Here is a 19465-nt window from a genome sequence, read left to right as displayed (position 1 = left end):
AAGAGAGTTGGGTATTTATTTAATGAACAAGAGTGAATATCGTGCAATCTTATTCAGCAAATCCATACAACATCCTCACAGAGAAATTTGATATGCATTTTTAAAACAAGATACAGGGAAATAATATCTAGAGGAAACAAAATGACCATGTTACTACCATTCAGAGAAAGAGAGGGAAAGAGATGTCAAATAACTGATGTACCTTTTTGCGACTGCTCAAGGTTCATAGCCTTATATCTTCCCCAAATTTTCCCATGAGACAAGCACAGTCCCCAGGTGAGGAACTGGTAACTCTACTCAGGTCAACCAGCGATGTGGTACCTATGTCTCACTTCCCAGAATCCATAATTAAATCATAGCCAGTACACAAATGAACTTGGCTTACCAAACAGAACCTTCTATCTCATCCCAATGACTTGTACTGCCTTGTTCATTGCTTTGTGTGCAGTGAGTTATTTTTGCCTAACATCAGCCTAGGAAGTGAAACTAATTGAAGCTGAACTGAAATGCTGATTTAATACTAGAGTGGTTCAAATTAAAAGCATTTCCACTTTTCACATAACTAGCTTTTGTTACAGTATATACACTGCCCTTTCTACTCTATTTTGATACAGAATTAAGAATTCATTTTATCTGCAATTCACAGCATTATTTTTCAATCTTTCCCATAGGGTGGTGGCTTTCCTGGCCTACCTGGTCCTATTGGCCCTCCTGGTCCCGCTGGTCAGCCAGGTTCACCTGTAAGTATTTGTCTATTTCTTTTCTTGCTTCCAGTCCAGTTATATTTTATACTGTTGGTTAATTGTGCTAACCATGTCACTAAGAAAGGTAAGAATGTGCATTAAACTCTAAGGAACATATTTATTTATTTTATTTTATTTGGTTTGTCAATTGCTTACAAGATAATAGGTATAGGTAAAAACATAGTTATGAATACATGGCTACATATAAGAAAAATAAAAGAAACAACAGGTCAGGGACGGTAGGTACGTTGGTGCGCTTATGCACGCCTCCTACAGACCTCTTAGGAAAGGGGTGAGGTCAATAGTAGAAAGTTTAAGGTTAAAGTTTTTGGGCTTTGGGGAAGAAACCACAGAGTCAGGTAGAATGTTCCAGACATTGACCACTCTGTTGCTGAAGTCCTATTTCTTGCAATCAACTTTGGTGCGATTAACCTTGAGTTTGTATCTATTGTTTGCTCTTGTATTTTTATGGTTGAAGCTAAAGTATTCTTTGACAGGTAGGACATTGCAATGTATGATTTTATATACTATACTTAGATCGGACTGAAGGCAGCGTAGTTCTAGGTTTTCTAGGTCTATAATTTCAAGTCTGGTGGCATAAGGCATTCGGGAACGAGTAAAGGAGTGGAGAACTCTTCTTGTGAAATATTTCTGGACTTTCTCAACTGTGTTAATATCAGATACGTAATGTGGGTTCCAGACTGATGAGCTGTATTCGAGTTTTGGTCTAGCAAATGTTTTGTATGCTCTAATTAGTAGTGTAATATTACCAGAGAAAAAGCTACGTAAGATTAGGTTAACAATTCTTAATGCTTTTTTGGCTATGTAGTTACAGTGGCCTCTAGCACTTAGATCATTAGAGATGAGTACTCCAAGATCCGTGACAGAGTTTGGATCATCAACAAGGTCTTGACTATTCAGCTTGTATTTTAGAGCATTTATTTGTTGAGATTTGAAGTTGCCATTTGTTTGACCATTCTGATACATAGTCGAGGTCTTTTTGAAGGGTAGCAGTATTGTCTGTGGTGTTGAATAGCTTTACATCGTCAGCGAAGAGAACGCCGTTGCTCTTAATGTGATCATAGAGATCATTTATGTAGAGTATGAAGAGAGTTGGTCCTAGAACACTGCCTTGGGGGACACCACTGTTGACAGGTACAGAATTTTATAGGACATTCCCAATTGTGACAATTTGTTGTCTGTTTGACAGGAATGTTTCTATCCAGTTATGCAGATGTCCAGAGATACCATAAGATTTTAGTTTTAGGAGTAGTTTGTCATGTACCACTGAATCAAAGGCTTTACAGAAGTCTATGTAGATATGTACATAGTCTGGGTACAGCAAAAAACTGTAAATTCTGTGGCCTTCTGCTGTTTAATAGGGCTGCTAAAGATATTTTGAACCAATACATTTTCTTAAAGGCTGTCTAGTGCAGGGGTCACCAACCTTTTCAACCTCAGGGACTACCAAACTCATAATTTTTAATCTGCGGACCAGAGACCCTGGGAAAATTCCAAAAAAAGTCTGCAGGAAAATTCCCCACCCCATTATCTGCCATAGATCATTCTTTATTTGGGATTGCAGGATACTGTTTCCAGGTCCATTCTCAGGGGGAGACAGAGAGAGAGAGACTTTTGGCTTCATGCAAGGAAAGCAGCAGAAGCAGCAGAAATCTTTCTTTCTTTCTCCCCCAAACTCCTCCAGAAATGAGTCTTTGTGAGGCTTGTCGTGCCGGCAGAGCCTCTTGGAGCAGGATGTCTTGCAGAGTCCCAAAGACTCATTTCTGGCAGAGTTTGGGGGAGAGAAAGAAAGAGTTTTGCTGCTTTCCTTGAGTGCATTCAAAAGCAGAAGAAAGAAGTGGAAAGAAGAATCCTGCTGGCCAGGTCAGGCATGTGGGGTGAGTGGGGCAAGTTCCTCCCCCGCTTCCCCCCCTCCCCCCCTACCTCGTGTTGTTTGCAATGCAAGTGATGCAAGCCTTGTGTTCCTGCGGGCCATGTGGGTGGCACAGCCTTGTGTTCCTGCGCAGCCTGGATTAATTGTTTTGGGGGTGTTTGGGGATGACATTGAGGACCAGCAAAATTTTCTTGCAGACCACCAGTGGCCCCTGGCCCACTGGTGGGTGACCACCGGTCTAGTAGCATAGCTATTAAAACACCAACCTTTTGGGGGAACCCAGGTGGGGAAAATACCTGGTTTGAGGTTTGAAAAGATGTCAGACATTTCAAGTTTTCAAAAGTGCCTTACTACCAAGGTGCAAATGTTCTTTCCCTCAGCTAAGGTGTGCCCAAGGAGGAACTCTTTGTGATAGAGGACTAAAAACAGCTTAGCACTACACAAATTAGTAAATCTTGTTCCACTGACCTCCCTATTCTAAGATGGCAGCACACTCCGTTACTGCAGCTTTTCAGTTTAGTGTGCGTGTTTGGTGATATATGTGTCTGAGTCTACAGCCGACAAGAACTAATATTATAATTATTTTAATTTTAAAAATCTGTAGTATGATTGTGATGTGGTGTTTGGGGCACTGTGCTGGAGTAGCTTTCAAATTACATTGTATTCGTGGAATGCAGTGACAATAAAAGTATTCTATTCTATCCTAGCGGAGAAGCAAAGTGGATGCACTGGCTTTTGTTTTTAAATGAAATCCTCTCTAGTAAATGTACGCTTTGGAATGTTGAGTATTTAAAACAAAATAGAGTATCACATCTGGCTCTCTGCCAAACTATAGACTTAGTTTTAAGTTTAACCTTAGTTTTAACCAGAATTCAGATGTGGGGGGGCTGCCTTTGAATCAGTCTTGACTTCTAACTGGAGCAAGTTTTCTTGACAAGATTTCAGAAGGGTCTTGCCATTGTCTACTTCCTAGGCCTAAGAGAAAGTGAATGGCCCAAGGCCACCCAGCTGTTTTTTTTGTGTCTAAGAGCGGGCTGTAAATGACACTCTCCTGGTTTCTAGCCTATTGCTACATCAAACTGGCTCTCCTCATATTCAATTCATATATAATAAGAAGCAATTATAATGCAGCCCACAGGACACGGATATTGGGGAAGGCTGATTGCGAAGTTGTGACTACTATCTTGAGTTTTGCTACCATTACCCTCTAGGTACTCCCTTCCATAAGAAGAGGAAGGAGGACAAAAAAAACATACAAAACCAGCATTCATTTATATGGTGCTTTGTACAAAAAAAGGCAATTACTTACAAGACACATTAAATTATTATGTGCACAAATGAAATAGAATTGATTCATCTGGTCCAATTCCCTGTAGTTCCTAAGGATTATTCAAATAGTGGAAATTTGTTCCATCTGATTGTGGATATGGTAAACAGTGATCTAATGAAAGCAATTCATCTTTTCTTCATTAGGGACCTCATGGATACCAAGGCCCACCTGGTGAACCTGGGCAAGCTGGAGCTCCTGTAAGTATCAATATTCATTTCTGCAGATCTCATACTATACAGTATATCATATTTAAGATAGGCTAGTTTGTGTATACCTGTGTTAGCTATCCAATTGGAAAAATAGTTTGCTTCATGAGTGAATGAAATCATATGCCTCTTGGACTATTGTGTTTAGAGGTCTTCTATCCACAGCTGTGTATATAGCTGCAGTTGTGTGTGTTTACCAAGGAACTTTCTAACAACCTGCAAGAGCTTTTTAGAGCTATGATTTTAAAGGCAATTCCAAACTGGGAGCTGAGGTGGCCTACAATGATTTGGACCTAAACATGATAGGGCAAAATTCTGTAAACTCCATCATTCCAGTTCCATCCTCTCTACAATCCTGTTTCTGAAGTTTTATAATTTGGGGAAGGAGGATATTCCTTCAAATCCATATTTGCCATTGTCTTCTTCCTAGGGCTGACAGACAATGACTGAGCTTAGATCACCCAGCTGGTTTTATGCATAAGGAGAGATTACAACTCACAGTCACCTGGTTTCTCTGAGAGCTACTTTGGTGCTTTAAACACTATAGCCTTTATATTATGTATCAAAAGAACCACACAAAAAGGAAAGCATCTGTTTACCTTTGGCTTTTATTTAACTTTATTTTACTTTCCAGGGTTCTCCTGGACCACCAGGAATGATAGGACCCCCTGGACCTTCAGGAAAAGATGTAAGTTTTGGATTATCAATATATGAATAAAGATAAATAGATTTTTTGGCATGTCGCTCTACAGACACATATAGTATGAATGGTATAGTTGCAGTTATTCAAGGCCTTTTCTTCTGACTTTAATACTTTTCAGGGGACCACAGCACACTTCAACATGGAAGGTTGCCTAATACTTAAAAGCAGATTTAGAGAGGGGAAAAGGTATTGCTTGAAGAGGAAAGAGTAATAAAGCTACAGAATTTTTTTAAAAAAGCATTCTGCTCATATGCTGGCTCCAAATAATTCTGATTTTCCATAGATATTGGCATCTTCAATTTGATCGATATTTCAACCCAACTGACAAAAGCTCTTTTATGTATTTACAGTACAAAGAAGTAAAAATCAACTAATTTCCATCCTGTGAGGCAGCATTTTAGATTTTTAATGTTTTTTTTTTCAGAAAGAATGTTTTTTTTTTAAAGTTGTTCTAAATTATTATACTGTAAATCAGGGGTGGGTTTCTACCGGTTCTGTCCACCTCTGTAGAACTAGTAGCTCTGAAGAACAGCAGACATAGAACCGGTTCTATGTCTGCTGATGTTTTGGCCCACCTGCCCACCTGGGCTCTTACCTGACTTTTATTTCCCGCTTTTTCAACTTCAGCTTCCTTGCAAGGCACAGCTGCAGTTTAAAAAGCAGGAAAAAAGTGCTTTTTGAAAGGCTACTTCTCTGCACACAGCGTGCTGATGACGATTTACAGGCACGCACGTAAATCATCGAACTGGTAGTTAACCCTTTCGGATCCCACCCCTGCTGTAAATTGTTTGAATTGTTTGTATCCTAGCCTTTGGACAGTTTCTTCCCTGAAAACCAGGTTAAAGTTTTAATGATTAGATTTAGTTGAAAACATAACTAAAGAGAAGGCCTCTTGATTAATAAGCCCCTGCAGTGCTTATTAACTAAGGTAGCCTAATATTTCTGCATTAGCAAAGACATATTTTTGCTCTTCACAATAGGAAGGGGTCTATTTATTCATGAAGTCCCTAGATCTAGAAGAGGCTTCTGTTGACTGAAGAAGGAGAGGTGATTTTTGAGCAATTTTCCTCAGAATTCCTTATTTAGATCATATATCATTCTATGGGGATAGAGAAAAATGCAAAAAAAAGAACATTCCACTAATTCTGTAGAATTGTTTTATGAATAGAATCTTACGTGCATTGCAATAAAATCAAACCAATTAAATCAATATCATCCCATTAGAAAATAGAGAATACTTCAGTTGAGCAAATGCCCTACATATAGATAGATATTTCCCATTAATTTTTCTGCAGTCTTCCATCTGTGAATGTGTTTTGTTTGCTTTCACTACTCATATATAAACTCATAGCAATCTAGAAGACTTCCCATTCCATCATCCATAAAACTGCTAGATGATGTAATGATCAAATTTCTGACTGAAAATAGTTCAGGATATAAATGTATAAATAACCACTTGTAAATTCTTTCATTATCAGTCAAAAGACCTGCCAGATTGCCTATGCACTGAAAGAAAACAAGAAATATTTTGTCTGGAGGTCTACTGAAGATATTTTGGCTGTGGACAGGAAATATTCCAGTTGCCTTAATTCTTGTAAGGCCAACCAGCAGTAGCTCCATAATATATAGCCAAATCTTCTTCTCATCATTATGTGTTCTGATTTTCTAGTCCTTCTCAGATTGACTATAGAATATGTGTGTTGGTGTCTATGTGTAGTAATTGTATATTGTGTCTTCAGGGAGAACCTGGAAGACCTGGAAGACCTGGAGAACGTGGATTTCCTGGCACTCCTGTAAGTAAACGGGATATGTTGGAAACCAACTCTAAAAGGTGCTAAGCCTTTTGAAAAACTCCAGTGAAAAACTCCACCCCCATTTCAATCGCTTGTGTGATGTAATTATGCCATTGTCCTCTTACTGCATTCTTCAGTCCCCACCATTATCAAACTAAGTCCTATTTTGTAGGAAGAAGTCATGACACCCTACTATTTCATAACATAGCATTAATGGAAAATGGCATGTTTTAGCATTCATCTCCACTCAGGCATAGTCCTCCCCAATTAAGATATCCACAAATCAGTATAAAAAATGCCTTTCCATCTGTGTGATCTGACAATGAGGTTACAAATAAGAGATTTTGTTTTGTTGAATTTCCTCAGCCATTTCCAGGTCTCCTATTTTCTCACTTCACTTACAAGATTTATGTTTGTTTATCAATGATATTGATTGCTATTGCTAGTTCTGTGGCTATGAGAAAGTTATAGGCTTTATTCCCAGTTGTAAAAATAGCCATGCTGTTACAGTCTTTCTGTGCCTACAGCTTTCTTCTTCACTCCTATAGCTTCCCTGCCATTTCATCAGGTAGAAAGTGAAAACCTAACTGAGGGCACCACAGCAGTAACATCTGAAAGTTATAAACCAAAAGCAATCAATCAAATTAAACACTACTGACAGCAAATGAAGCAGAGGACAAATAACATGAATTCACATCCTATGGCAACTTCTTATCAAAGAACAAAATCATAGAAAATGTAGCAACATCCATGTTTGCAAAAAGAACAGCTTCCTTCTGCAATCAAAGCTGAGGAATATTGTTTTTAGATCGATTGAAACTGAAAGTCATGGTATGCCATCTAATTACATGAACACCTTGTAATTGAATATTCAGAAATAATCCATTCCAAAGGTCCGGTTTTTTACAAATATTGATGTATTTTTTGTATTCTGAAGAATTCCTCCTTTTGGCTTTCTCTGGTTTGATAATTCCTCAGGTATTCCATTAGCCATGCTTAAACTCTTAGCCTGTTTATCATTTCCTGATCATCATAACCTTCCAATGCAATTCTTCTCATCTTATTGTGCTCTCTCTCTCTCTGTCTTAATTTAGGGCCACAAAGGACCTAGTGGAATGCCTGGAATGCCTGGAATGAAAGGTCACAGGGTAAGTGCTCAACCTCAAATATTCTATAATAAAAAAAAATTAGAGGATGATATCAACACAGCTAGCTCTGCTTCAGGCTTCTTCAACTTAATGCTCTCCAGATAATTTTAATTAAAGCAATCTCTATAGAATTCTGGTGGGCATTTATCAGAGTTGAGATACAGCTCATCAGGTTGGCACCATGTTGGAGAAAACTATAATAGCAGATGTTACAGTGGCAGATAGCATGTTACAGTCAGAAACTTTTCTAAAGGAATTGCTGAAGCAAATGCAATGAACTATAGCTGGGTGGGTTGGGGGAACATGAAGCAATGTAGATATAAAAATTAGGGGTCATCCTCACTTTACAAGTTTTAGATACTGCTTGGGAGATATATAAACATTCCAGATGTTCAGTATTTTGATTTAGGAAATGTCCTATGTGTCATTCATATGGTTCTTCTTCTTCTTCTTCTTCTTCTTCTTCTTCTTCTTCTTCTTCTTCTTCTTCTTCTTCTTCTTCTTCTTCTTCTTCTTCTTCTTCTTCTTCTTCTTCTTCTTCTTCTTCTTCTTCTTCTTCTTCTTCTTCTTCTTCTTCTTCTTTTTGCACAAAGGGTTTTGATGGAAAAGATGGTAGCAAAGGTGATCCAGGTGCTCCTGGTCTAAAGGTACAATTTACATTTATTACTTGTGCAGAAGAAGACAGGTTTAGTCAGATAAAATTCTTCTTTAGAATATATTAAACAGTGGCTGTCTCTTGGGCTTCTCAGAATATTTACCTGCTGGTCACATCCAGACAGAACTGAATCTGCCTCTTTTTCCTGGTAATGGCTCTCCCATTATGTTCGTGCCTCACTTGTAATCCCCACTTTCCTTTCTTTCTGTTTCTCAGACAAGTGGGAAAAGGTTGTTGGCATGGACATCTGAATTGGAGGCAGGGGTGGGGACAGAAAGTGGGGTTACTACCTCTGAGGTCAAGCCTTTTCTTCCAGTGTGAGATGATTTACCCAATTGCCCCTGAAATATCAGGATTATACTCTGAGTTCAGTTCACAAAATTTATAAATATATGCTTTTATTTACATTTTATTTTGCTCATTTATATTCTCTGATAGTCAATTTTTCTGAAGGCTTCCTTATACCCATCTGTGAACAGTGAAAAGAAAGTAGTTAAAGATAAGCATTGGGATTCCCCCCTGCCCCGCTTCTCAAAGTAAAGTAAATATGTTTCATCCCAAAATGTTGATTATAAAAGAGATCAATGAAATATTTGTTCACTTAAAACATATTTAACAAGATGATGGACAACTCTGAAAACAAGACTAATTAAACTGATCCATTAGGGATTGCTAATTAGAATGGCCATATACTACCTCTAATCATAGTTTTACTCTGCTTTTGGCTTCTAGTTGTTGGAAATCTTATGTTCTTATTAAATTGAGTTTGATAGAAAAGTACATTTACCACTGCATATTGAGCTGTCCTAAAAAAAATCTTGTACATACCAGTTTTTTCTTCTCATGAGGTTACTCTATGGACAGATGCAGTAATATCATCCTCATCATTTGTTGAAGCAAAATTGGTTATCTTCAATTACTTTGTCTCTCCACTGCCCATCACATCATTTCCAAAATGATCACTCTGTTAAGAAATTGGTAGTTTGCTTGTTTATTCATTTCTAAAGTTTGCATGCCACATTTTCATTGATAAAAATGATCTCCATAAGGAGAATTATACAGTATGTATAGTTTCAGCTGGTGCAAACTGACCCTTCCTTTTTGTACTGAACTGGTCTGATGCAGAAAGAGATTCAAATATGAAAAATTGCTTTAGAGTGCTTAGGTTCTTGCTTGATTGGGAATAGGAATGGAAATATTCATTATTGCCCAAATGTGATTGGACACACAAAGAATTTGTCTCTGGTGCATAAGCTCTCAATGTACCCACAAATAACAAAGTGGTAAGTCATAGTGGTAAATTATAAGATACAAATAACAAGTGATAAATCATAAAATACCAATAGGGGAAGGCAGTAGGAATGATGAGAATATGAGAAAGATGGAATTGGGACAATAATGTAAAGTGGTTTGCTCAAATGTGGAATAACACAGATGATATACTGACCAATATTCCCTTTATCGCATAGGGTGAAAATGGCCTTCCTGGAGAAAATGGATCCCCAGGACCAATGGTAACTTTCTGAACAATATTGTAGAAAGTATGTGGGAGAAAACAGCAATAGAAACAATAAAATTATCATAAATTTGTAATTCTTTTACTCATCCACATGAAGAAAAATCTGTTGAACTCTGTGGTAATCTATGTAGTAAGTAATAAGGAGACAGATTTACATTTCTATTCTGATTGGAGAAGTACATGAGATTTATCACATATTTAGTTGCAATTAAGCTTAACAATAATAAAAGTATGGCTGAGCTGAGTTTCAAATAATTTTTGCAGGATACTCATTGGTAGTGCCAACCCTGGGGATAAGATCATAGACACCTGAGGCAATCATATGTATTTGCCTAATTCACATATAATGCTGGAATTGCAATGTGAAGCCTCCAGCCAGTCCCCTCTTACCTTATTGTACATTCTGGTTTTAAATTAATCCTCCTTGCCTAAATCACTTCTGATCTGAGGAAGCATAACAAGAACTGTTTAAAAATAAGAGAAAGGGGAAAAAAATCATGTTACATATCAAGCATCCCTGATTTCCTCAAATGCCTAATTTGAACCATGGTTTATCCAAATCGTATGATTCACCTGTAATATTTTCTTTAATGAAGGTTTTACAGCTGTTCCTTCAGTGTTGAATGTTTTGGGTTGCTCTGCATTCTCTAAAAGTCTTGTATGTTTCTCAGGGACCCAGAGGTCTGCCTGGTGAAAGAGGACGAGCTGGGCTTCCAGGAACTGCAGTAAGTAATTGGGTGAAAGTTTAATATAAACTCTTATTATCATTGCCAATTTTGATTCTCTGGTATATAATTATAGACTCTAAGAATCGTGGAAGGGACAAGATAATGGAAGTCAAATTTGTTGTACTACCTTTGGTTTTTGTGAGTTGCTCTGGCAAAAATCAGTCTTTTTGGAGACATTTTACAACTCACTTCAAGGGCACAACTTTGCCATTTCTGATTCTATAGTTTTCTAGCAGTGTGTTATCCATATTTATAATTTGGTGTATAAAAAATGTTGTTTGCTATTTTTGGCCCTTATGTGTTCCTCTTTTGCCCCATTTTTGGCTTGCCTGCTCCAGTTCAAAAAAGACTATCCGAATATGATCCCAGTTGAGGCAATTTAGTGATAAGACATGGGATCCTTTTCACAGAACAATTCTTTTTATTTAAAAAATGCAAATAGATAATATATAATTAGATAACATCCCATATACTGTATATCTTATTATGTACATTTAAGATATTAGGGTTCCTTATTTAATTATTAAAGAACTGTAATACCTATAAATAAATGAGTTCAGAGCAGTTATGAAAGGTTATAGAACTTTCATTATTGTAAGCTCTGTGATATTGTTTAGTTATTTTTAAAACACCACAAGCAACATTCATTTATTTCTAATCAATTCCTTGTATTTTCAGGGTGGTCGTGGTAACGATGGTAGCCCTGGAGCAGCGGGCCAACCTGTAAGTATATCTCTTCTTTCTTTCTCAGGTATTTCCCATCCCTTTTCTGATTTTCCATATTGAAATTCTTAGCTAAAGTATAAGTTATGGTCCTTGAATCCCCCAAATCCCACCTGAAACTTTATACTTGTTATATTTTATACTACAACAAGCCATGGTGAATTGGACTGAGAAAGAGTGACTGTCCCAAAGTTACCCAGCTGGCTTGCATGTCTAAGGTGGAATTAGATCTCACAGTCTTTTTATTTCTAACCTGGCACATTAATTGGGTTTCAAATAATATTTGAAATAAAATAATATTTTCAAATATTATTTCTCCCACCTTTTCCTTTAAAAGATCAAGGTTGCAAACTCTTAAGACCTGGACAGTAGATGAATTTATATAATAGATAATGTACACTAAAATTTGCAAATAACGCAGAGAAAATGAAAATCCAGTGCTTTTGAAAAAAAGAACCCTATAATAAATTAGCAGATAATTAGATTTGGATGGAGGTTCAAGAACTTTATTATTGGTCAACTTATCTTGGAGGCTCCGCAAGTCACCCTAAGAACAAAAAGTCATATAATTAGAGCTACATTTGCCCCACAGAGGCTCCGTGTGTTATAGATATCTGTTTTACAACACAATTTTACATTGGTTGGCTCAATTACAAAAGCCTTTCCCCCCCTCATTTGAATATGATGTAATACCAAACAACATTTGTTTTCTTTAAAGAAATTGTTGATAATTTTCCTCAAGTAATCATATCCTTATTCTATTTTCTTCAGGGTCCACCAGGCCCTCCTGGACCTGCAGGATTTCCTGGTACTCCAGGTTTTAAGGTATTTACTACTGCATATATAAAAAGAGAAACTGAATTAACACTCTAAAAAAAGATGTTTCATATATTGACCTATCATCATAATCTTTAATGACCCCATAATCCCTTGCGGGGTGGAATCTGGGCAACCGAATGGAGCTAGCAGAGTGTTTACTGGCCAGATGCCCTTCCTGTCTCCAATGCAGAGTTTTGTTCAGCAGATATATTCTCACTGTGCCCAGAAAGAGAAATATCTGCCTCTATGAAGGATCAAAATCACAGCCTCCTGATTGTGAGGCAAGAGCTCCACTTCTAGACCACCGCACCTCTCCTTTCATATATTAGCCTATGTCTGGTATATATTCCTTCGAAGGAGGGAAGCTACTGTTACTGTGGAATATTGATGGGCACTACTGATGCTGATATGCCCTTCATTCTTTCTACCCTCTACTATTCTATCCTCTGCTAGATACCATTCCATGTTCAGTGCACCAGCAAGAATATTTGAGGTTTCATTGCGATAATGCTTCTTCTAGAGAATATTCATTAGCACATTGCCAAACCTTTCAAACTACAAGGGATCCAGTACCACCACCCCAATAAAGTTGTCCAGCTGCCACATATTGTTAATTTGATTGGTCTAACTTTCTCTCACTTCACAGGGTGAAAATGGTCCTGCTGGTCCCGCAGGCTCTAGTGGACCTCCTGGACCAAAAGGAGATGCTGGTCCTCCAGGCCAACCTGGGGGTTCTGGCCCTCCCGTAAGTATATGTTCTTTATAAAATGATGTCTCAAGTCTATTTTAGATTTTAGTAAAGTGTATTTTAGTAAGATCATAGTATTTCAAAAAAAATGCATAACCTAATAAAAGCTATTATCTTTTGTCAATAGGGTCCTGGAGGACGTGATGGAAATCCTGGTGCCAAAGGCCTTCCAGTAAGTGTCCCAGGCAGAGTGGTGTATGCCACTGCATTTTCCTAAGCAAGATGCATGTTGACTCAAATCATTCCATGGTATCTTTCTTGAGCAAATGTTGCTTTTATCCAGGGTGCTGCTGGAATTCCTGGTGCTCCTGGTCTAAGTGGAGCTCGTGGTCCTCCTGGTCCTCCTGGAATTAATGGAATCCCTGGACAAAGAGGTCCATCTGTAAGTCATCAGCATGCTATTTTTTTATGTCATGATTACATGAAAAATGAATTCAGATACACACAAAATGTGCCATATTGTAGAAATCTGTACAATGTCTTTTGACAGAAGGGTATGATTTGGGTAGAGGGAGATAACTCCTGGATTTCAGCCCCCCCCCCCATTTTTTTCAATATGTGGAGATTGTCAACCTTTTTTTTCCTGTTGTATAATTTTGATAATCTAAAACATGGGAGGGCCAGAAGGTCCAAATATTAACAGTAAGAAAATATTTTAAGACAGTTACATGCTGAGTAAGAATTTATCGGAGAGAAGGGGCAATATACATGTCTCCTCATTTATATATTGAGGCAATAAACGTGTAAGTGTAGATCAGATATTCACTCTGAAATGCTTCAATTTAAAGAAGTTGACTTGGATCCAGAGGTAATGTTCAAGTAACATGCTCACTTGTATATCTGCCTCCCTGTAACATTCAAAGGGGTTTCTATGCCCCGTGTTTCCTCTTTTGTGGAGTCTTCTGTTTCCTATCTTCTCCTACAAGGAGAAATATACCAGAATAGCACTGAGTAAAGGATTAATATCAGAACAAGGATCTAGAAGGAAGTAGGATTCTATATAAGACTCAACTTCATAAATCAAATTCAGCAAAAGACTTTCTACTTTTTTGCTACCTAAAAATAATATAAAATGGCCTTCTATACTGGAAATATAGAACAACATTGCATGGTTTATCATCTTTAGATTATACACATTTCTGTCACAGACTGATTCTGTAATAGCTGTCTCAAAACATCTTACATATTTGTATACCTAGCCTATCATCTTATCAATATCCTCAATGCTCAGTAACATCTCACTGTAAGAAATCTATCTAGTGCTTGCAGAAGAATTCACAGAGTAACAGTATTGATTCACATTCTCTTTGTACACACGATTCTTTGGATCCAATTCCAAATAAACCCTTGTCTTTCATTGTAAGCAAGATTCTAATCTACTACCAAGATCTGTGTTTGATGGGACCGAACAAATCAAATTTAGTATTTAGTATTTATTTGATTTGTTAATCGCTTACAAGATATAGGTATAAGAATAAACATAGTTTTGAATACTTATAAGAAAAATAAAAAGAAACAATAGGACAGGGACAGTAGGCATGATTGGTGCACTTATGCACACCCCCTACAGGCCTCTTAGGAAGGGGATGAGGTCAATAGTAGACAGTTTAAGGTTAAAGTTTTTGGGATTTGGGGAATAAACCACAGAGTCAGGTAGAGTATTCCAAACATTGACCACTCTGTTTCTGAAGTCGTATTTTCTGCAGTCTAGTTTGGTTTGATTAACTTGAGTTTGTATCTATTGTGTGCTCTTGTATTGTTATGATTGAAGCTGAAGTATTCATTTGCAGGTAGGACATTGCAATGTATGATTTTATACTATATTTAGATCAGATGGGAGGCAGCGTAGTTCTAGGTTTTCTAGGTCTAGAGTTGAAATTTGACAGAGCAATTCATCAGTCTTGTATTCTTTTTAGGGTGAACCTGGTAAAAATGGTGCAAAAGGAGAGCCAGGACCAAGAGGTGAACGTGTAAGTATTAATTTATACAGCTGTAGTAGATCTGGGGTGGAATAGGCCTGCCCTTTTTACTAAAATAGAGTAAACCTTAAGTTGAAAAGTTGCATTGTTTTGGTAAAAGTTTATCTTGAAATGTCATTAGCTTTATCCATGACTGTTTGATGGCCTTTGTTATAAGGGTGAAAATGGCACCCCTGGTAGTGCTGGTCCTCCAGGAGAAGAAGGCAAGGCAGGAGCACCTGGTCAACCTGGCACCAATGGCATACCTGGAGCTGCAGGAGAACGGGCAAGTATTCTAACAGCTTTGTTTTAGACAAGAACACAAGGCAACCTATGGTAGTCAGCACTCCTTTTCCAGATACATTTGTGCTCTAACCCTATTTGTGTACTTCAGTTATGGCTAAATTGCTAATCAAACCAATGGGATTATTCAGAAGAATTGGAATTAAAAGCAATAAGATGGTTGTTCACCAGAGAAAAGGCAATGGGATTGTTAATGCCGATAGAGAAAATTCTCTTGTTATCATTAATTTTTTTATGCTACACTTCAGTATGCTAACAAGGACATAATCTGCAATTTTTCTAGTCATTAGATCTCAGAATAATCACACATAAGAACACAAATTGAAAATATGCATTGATTTCTCAACTTCATTACTGTGTGATATTCTTACTTTTGGAAATCCCTTCATGAGTTTTTCAGTAAAAAATGTCTTTCTTTGTATTTTTCAGGGTGCTCCAGGATTCCGCGGTCCTGCTGGTCCGAGTGGACCTGGAGGTGAAAAGGTGAAGAATAGGTTTCTTACTTAGAGCTTTTGGTTTCATTTACTACTTTTTGTTCAGGCCACATTATGATTTGTAATCCCCTTTTTCTTCGTGTCCTTGTATGATCATATTGTTCAATGTCATTTAAGGGGGCACCTGGTGAGCGAGGTGGTCCAGGCACTACTGGTCCAAGAGGAGCTCCTGGAGAACCAGGACGGGATGGCAGCCCTGGCCTTCCAGGAATGAGAGTAAGTAGAAATCTCCTGGGTGTAGAATATAAAATTCAGAGACATTATTAGGAAAGATGCAACAAGAACAAAAAAGACCAATGCATTCCCTTATTAATGATCAGATTCCATATTCCCAGATTATAAATACTTGTTACAGTTAATGCAAATATCTCAAAAGTAGTTCTGAGAATCAGTTATATCTAAAAGATACCTGGCTTTCTTTATAGATATTTCACTGTTGCCTTCAGAATGTAATGCTAGAAAGTTTGAGGTATAGCTCTCAGAGAATTTGACAGGCTGTGAAGGAAAGGGAACAGTATTAAATATATAACCTTTTGAAATTGTTTTAATTTTTATTAAATGTCAGTGCTAGTCAATTGGTTTAATTAGAATAGAATAGAATAGAATACTTTATTGGCCAAATGTGATTGGACACACAAGTAATTTGTCTTGGTGTAAATACTCTCTGTATACATAAAGAAAAGATACATTTGTTAAGAATCAAGAATCATAACGTACAACATTTAATGATAGTCATAGGGTACAATCATAAGGAATAGCTCACTCATTATTAATGTAAACAAAGGTCCCAGTATATCTCTAAAAGGCAAAGTCTTTAACCCAGGATAAATTGTGAAGCCCTGTTATATAGGTTTTGAAGCTTATAAAGAACTGAACTCACTGTGGTAATGTAATGAGAAAATAGTGTTGTTATAGGAAGAAAAATAATCTCTCTACTGAGAAAAATCTAATGTCAGGAAGAACATATCTAATTTATTTAGCTTGGTCCCTTCTGCTAGATGTCCAGATTTATTTAATGTGTGGGCCCTTACCTGCAACCCAAGGAAATTTTTCTTTTTTTTCTGTGAATTAGCCAGATCTTTCCTGTATAAAAAATAAATTAAAACAAACAAACAAACAGGCTATTTACTCAGGTGAATCTTTAAATCAGTGAGTGTAGGATAGCTCTCTTAGGAAATGAAGCATACTGATCAAGTGTGTAGAATCCCTCTCCCCCAGATAAAGTACCCTAAAGAATTGATAAATAGACTTTTAGGATCAAGAGCCATGGTACAAAATGATATTGGTATTGAGTTTCATTATTAATTGGTTGACTTTTTGCCTGCAGCTTAACTTTTTGTAAACTGAAGAATCATAAGCTTCTTTAGTCACTTGATTATCTTTCATGATGATTGCAGTAACCAACTGTTTTTACACCACCCAGTAAAAATAATTTGAGCTTCATTTCAAATGACTATATTCTTAATAAAAGGCAAAGACTATCTCAGGTCAAAATCAGTGATGATATAGACACAGCTAGGTAGCCAATTTAGAAATGGTTTCCTGTTTCCTTCTTCCAAGATGTATTTTATCTTCCCACTCTAGTCTATTGTTCTGAGATTCTGGGGTGATCTCCCATACATGTATCAACCAAGCACAAATTTGCTTAGTGTTTTCTATATAAACTTAGGTCAGCTAGAAATTATCAGGAAAGCTTTTTACCTCATCCTTGTGAACTTGATTCTTGAAAAAACTTATCTAAATAAAGTTTTTATTAATATTACAGTAACGAAATGACTAATATTCCTGACTTCGAGTAACTATCTTCCTTATATCCTTACTTAGCAACAGATATTTCTGAGCTCTATGGATGCGTCTCTTGATTTCGCTAATAAAAGTACTTGAAATTCTCCAACCAGGTCTATAGCCCCATTTGTATTCTTAATCTCTAATTTACATAATAAAACAGGGTTAGAAAAGCTATTGCTTTCAACATGCTCTAATTACATATATTTTTTTCTTATTCAGGGCTTAACAGGGAGTCCAGGTGGTCCAGGAGTAGATGGAAAACCAGGTCCTTCTGTACGTCACTATATTCTGTTGTTTTACCTCATACTATTTTTGTTACTGTGCCTTACCTTGATGTCACTTTATGAGCATTTAATTTAGTTGCTTATTTCACTTCTTGGGGAATTATTTACAAGCTTTTCATTGACCATTTCATTTAATGGCTCTGTAAGCCTTTTTACATAATCTCTGTATTAACATCTAATATTACCAGAATCGCATTAATTTCTGCTTCTGAAAAAAAAACAATTATATTCTAAGGGACCAAATAGGATAACACTTATTATTTATTTGTTTGTTTGTTTGTTTGTTTATTCATTCATTCATTTGTTATACTGCACATTTCATTGGTAAAGTGATTCTGGGTGGCTTGGTAAAATGGTAAAAATGTAAATATAAAACATATTAAAATTAATAAATCTTAAATAAGAATTAAAAACAAAGGGGCATCAAACCTGCTGGCAAATCCATGTTTTAAGGTCCTTCTGGAAGGTCAGAAGGGTGCAGATCTCACCTCCAGCACCAGAATGTTCTACAGGGCAGGGGCCACAGAGAAAAAGTCTATTCTCTTTGACCCCACAAAGCTGAAATTCCTTGACAGACAGGGTCTGTACCAATCCTCTTGTGATAGAGTTAGATTTAATGGGATGGGCCAATCCCATTGTTTAAACATGTTTGTGAATGTTTAATCTCAGTGATCTTCCAGTGTTTCCTTATTTTTCTTCCTCTCTTCACCTCTATGACTTTCAGGGTTCACCAGGAGAATCAGGGCGAAGTGGTCCCCCAGGACCAGCAGGTCCACGAGGTCAACCAGGTGTGATGGGCTTCCCTGGTCCAAAAGGCAATGAGGTCAGTATAACCTCATTATTATCCAGACTACCCTTGTATTTAGGATGACATTTTTTAAAATTTCTCTTTGAGATGTCAACTCCTCGTTTATCAAAAGTAATCCTAAACAAAGAAATAAGCTTTCAAGAGTGTATTATTCAAAGAAATGAAACTAATAAGAAAATATGGAAACATGTTACTATCAGCATGTTAAATTGAAATTGCATTTGAACCCTGTAATTTTTTATGTTTAATTATTGGTAAGATATTAAACTGCATCTTTTATATTTGTAGGGTTCACCGGGTAAAAATGGGGAAAGAGGAGGATCAGGACCTCCTGGTGGACCGGTCAGTAAACTCAATCTTTTAATAATTTCTTTCACTCTGTCTACACATATACACCCGCATGTTCAATTCTGTTGACCCTGTAAGCTAATCACTACTCTATTATTTAACAGGGGCTACCTGGAAAAGATGGTGAACCAGGAGGACAGGGGCCCCCAGGACCTCCTGTAAGTAATAAAAACATAAAAGTCGTGTATTAATATTAACTTACTATATATGTATATCTTCTATATTACTGAAGAGTGATGGATGCAAGCAATGAATAACACAATTTTTCATTAACTTATTAATCATTATATTGTTTACAGTGATGGAAAGAATTATTTGAGCCCATCCTTTGATCACAGGATTTATTGAAAAACAATACTTTTCAAAATAGTGGGTTAGCCTAAATCCTTCAAAAATTAGATTGAGTGGAATGGACCACTGACTATTGTAACTCTACAATAGCACATTAATTTTTATTTTCTTTATTGTGGTTT

The 19465-nt window shown here is 36.9% G+C and overlaps 1 protein-coding gene across 1 annotated transcript in view; it reads left to right on the top strand.

The window, feature by feature from the left end:
• COL3A1 (collagen type III alpha 1 chain) overlaps positions 1-19465 on the top strand; it is a 75506-nt gene that overhangs the window by 35613 nt on the left and 20428 nt on the right. The window contains exons 6-26 of the mRNA XM_026696927.2: positions 672-740; positions 4111-4164; positions 4808-4861; positions 6616-6669; positions 7764-7817; positions 8411-8464; positions 9942-9986; positions 10663-10716; positions 11398-11442; positions 12214-12267; positions 12908-13006; positions 13137-13181; positions 13293-13391; positions 14926-14979; positions 15146-15253; positions 15700-15753; positions 15882-15980; positions 17772-17825; positions 18561-18659; positions 18933-18986; positions 19097-19150. Of these exons, the coding sequence (XP_026552712.2) occupies positions 672-740; positions 4111-4164; positions 4808-4861; positions 6616-6669; positions 7764-7817; positions 8411-8464; positions 9942-9986; positions 10663-10716; positions 11398-11442; positions 12214-12267; positions 12908-13006; positions 13137-13181; positions 13293-13391; positions 14926-14979; positions 15146-15253; positions 15700-15753; positions 15882-15980; positions 17772-17825; positions 18561-18659; positions 18933-18986; positions 19097-19150 (1356 nt within the window). The remainder of the gene's footprint in view (positions 1-671; positions 741-4110; positions 4165-4807; positions 4862-6615; positions 6670-7763; positions 7818-8410; positions 8465-9941; positions 9987-10662; positions 10717-11397; positions 11443-12213; positions 12268-12907; positions 13007-13136; positions 13182-13292; positions 13392-14925; positions 14980-15145; positions 15254-15699; positions 15754-15881; positions 15981-17771; positions 17826-18560; positions 18660-18932; positions 18987-19096; positions 19151-19465) is intronic.

The sequence above is a fragment of the Pseudonaja textilis genome, chromosome 1, assembly GCF_049901715.1.
Source record: "Pseudonaja textilis isolate UNSWEBS1 chromosome 1, rPseTex1.2, whole genome shotgun sequence".
In the NCBI taxonomy this organism is placed as follows: Eukaryota; Metazoa; Chordata; class Lepidosauria; order Squamata; family Elapidae; genus Pseudonaja; species Pseudonaja textilis.
Note: the sequence above shows the minus strand (reverse complement) of the source record. Positions and strands in the feature narration are given on the sequence as shown.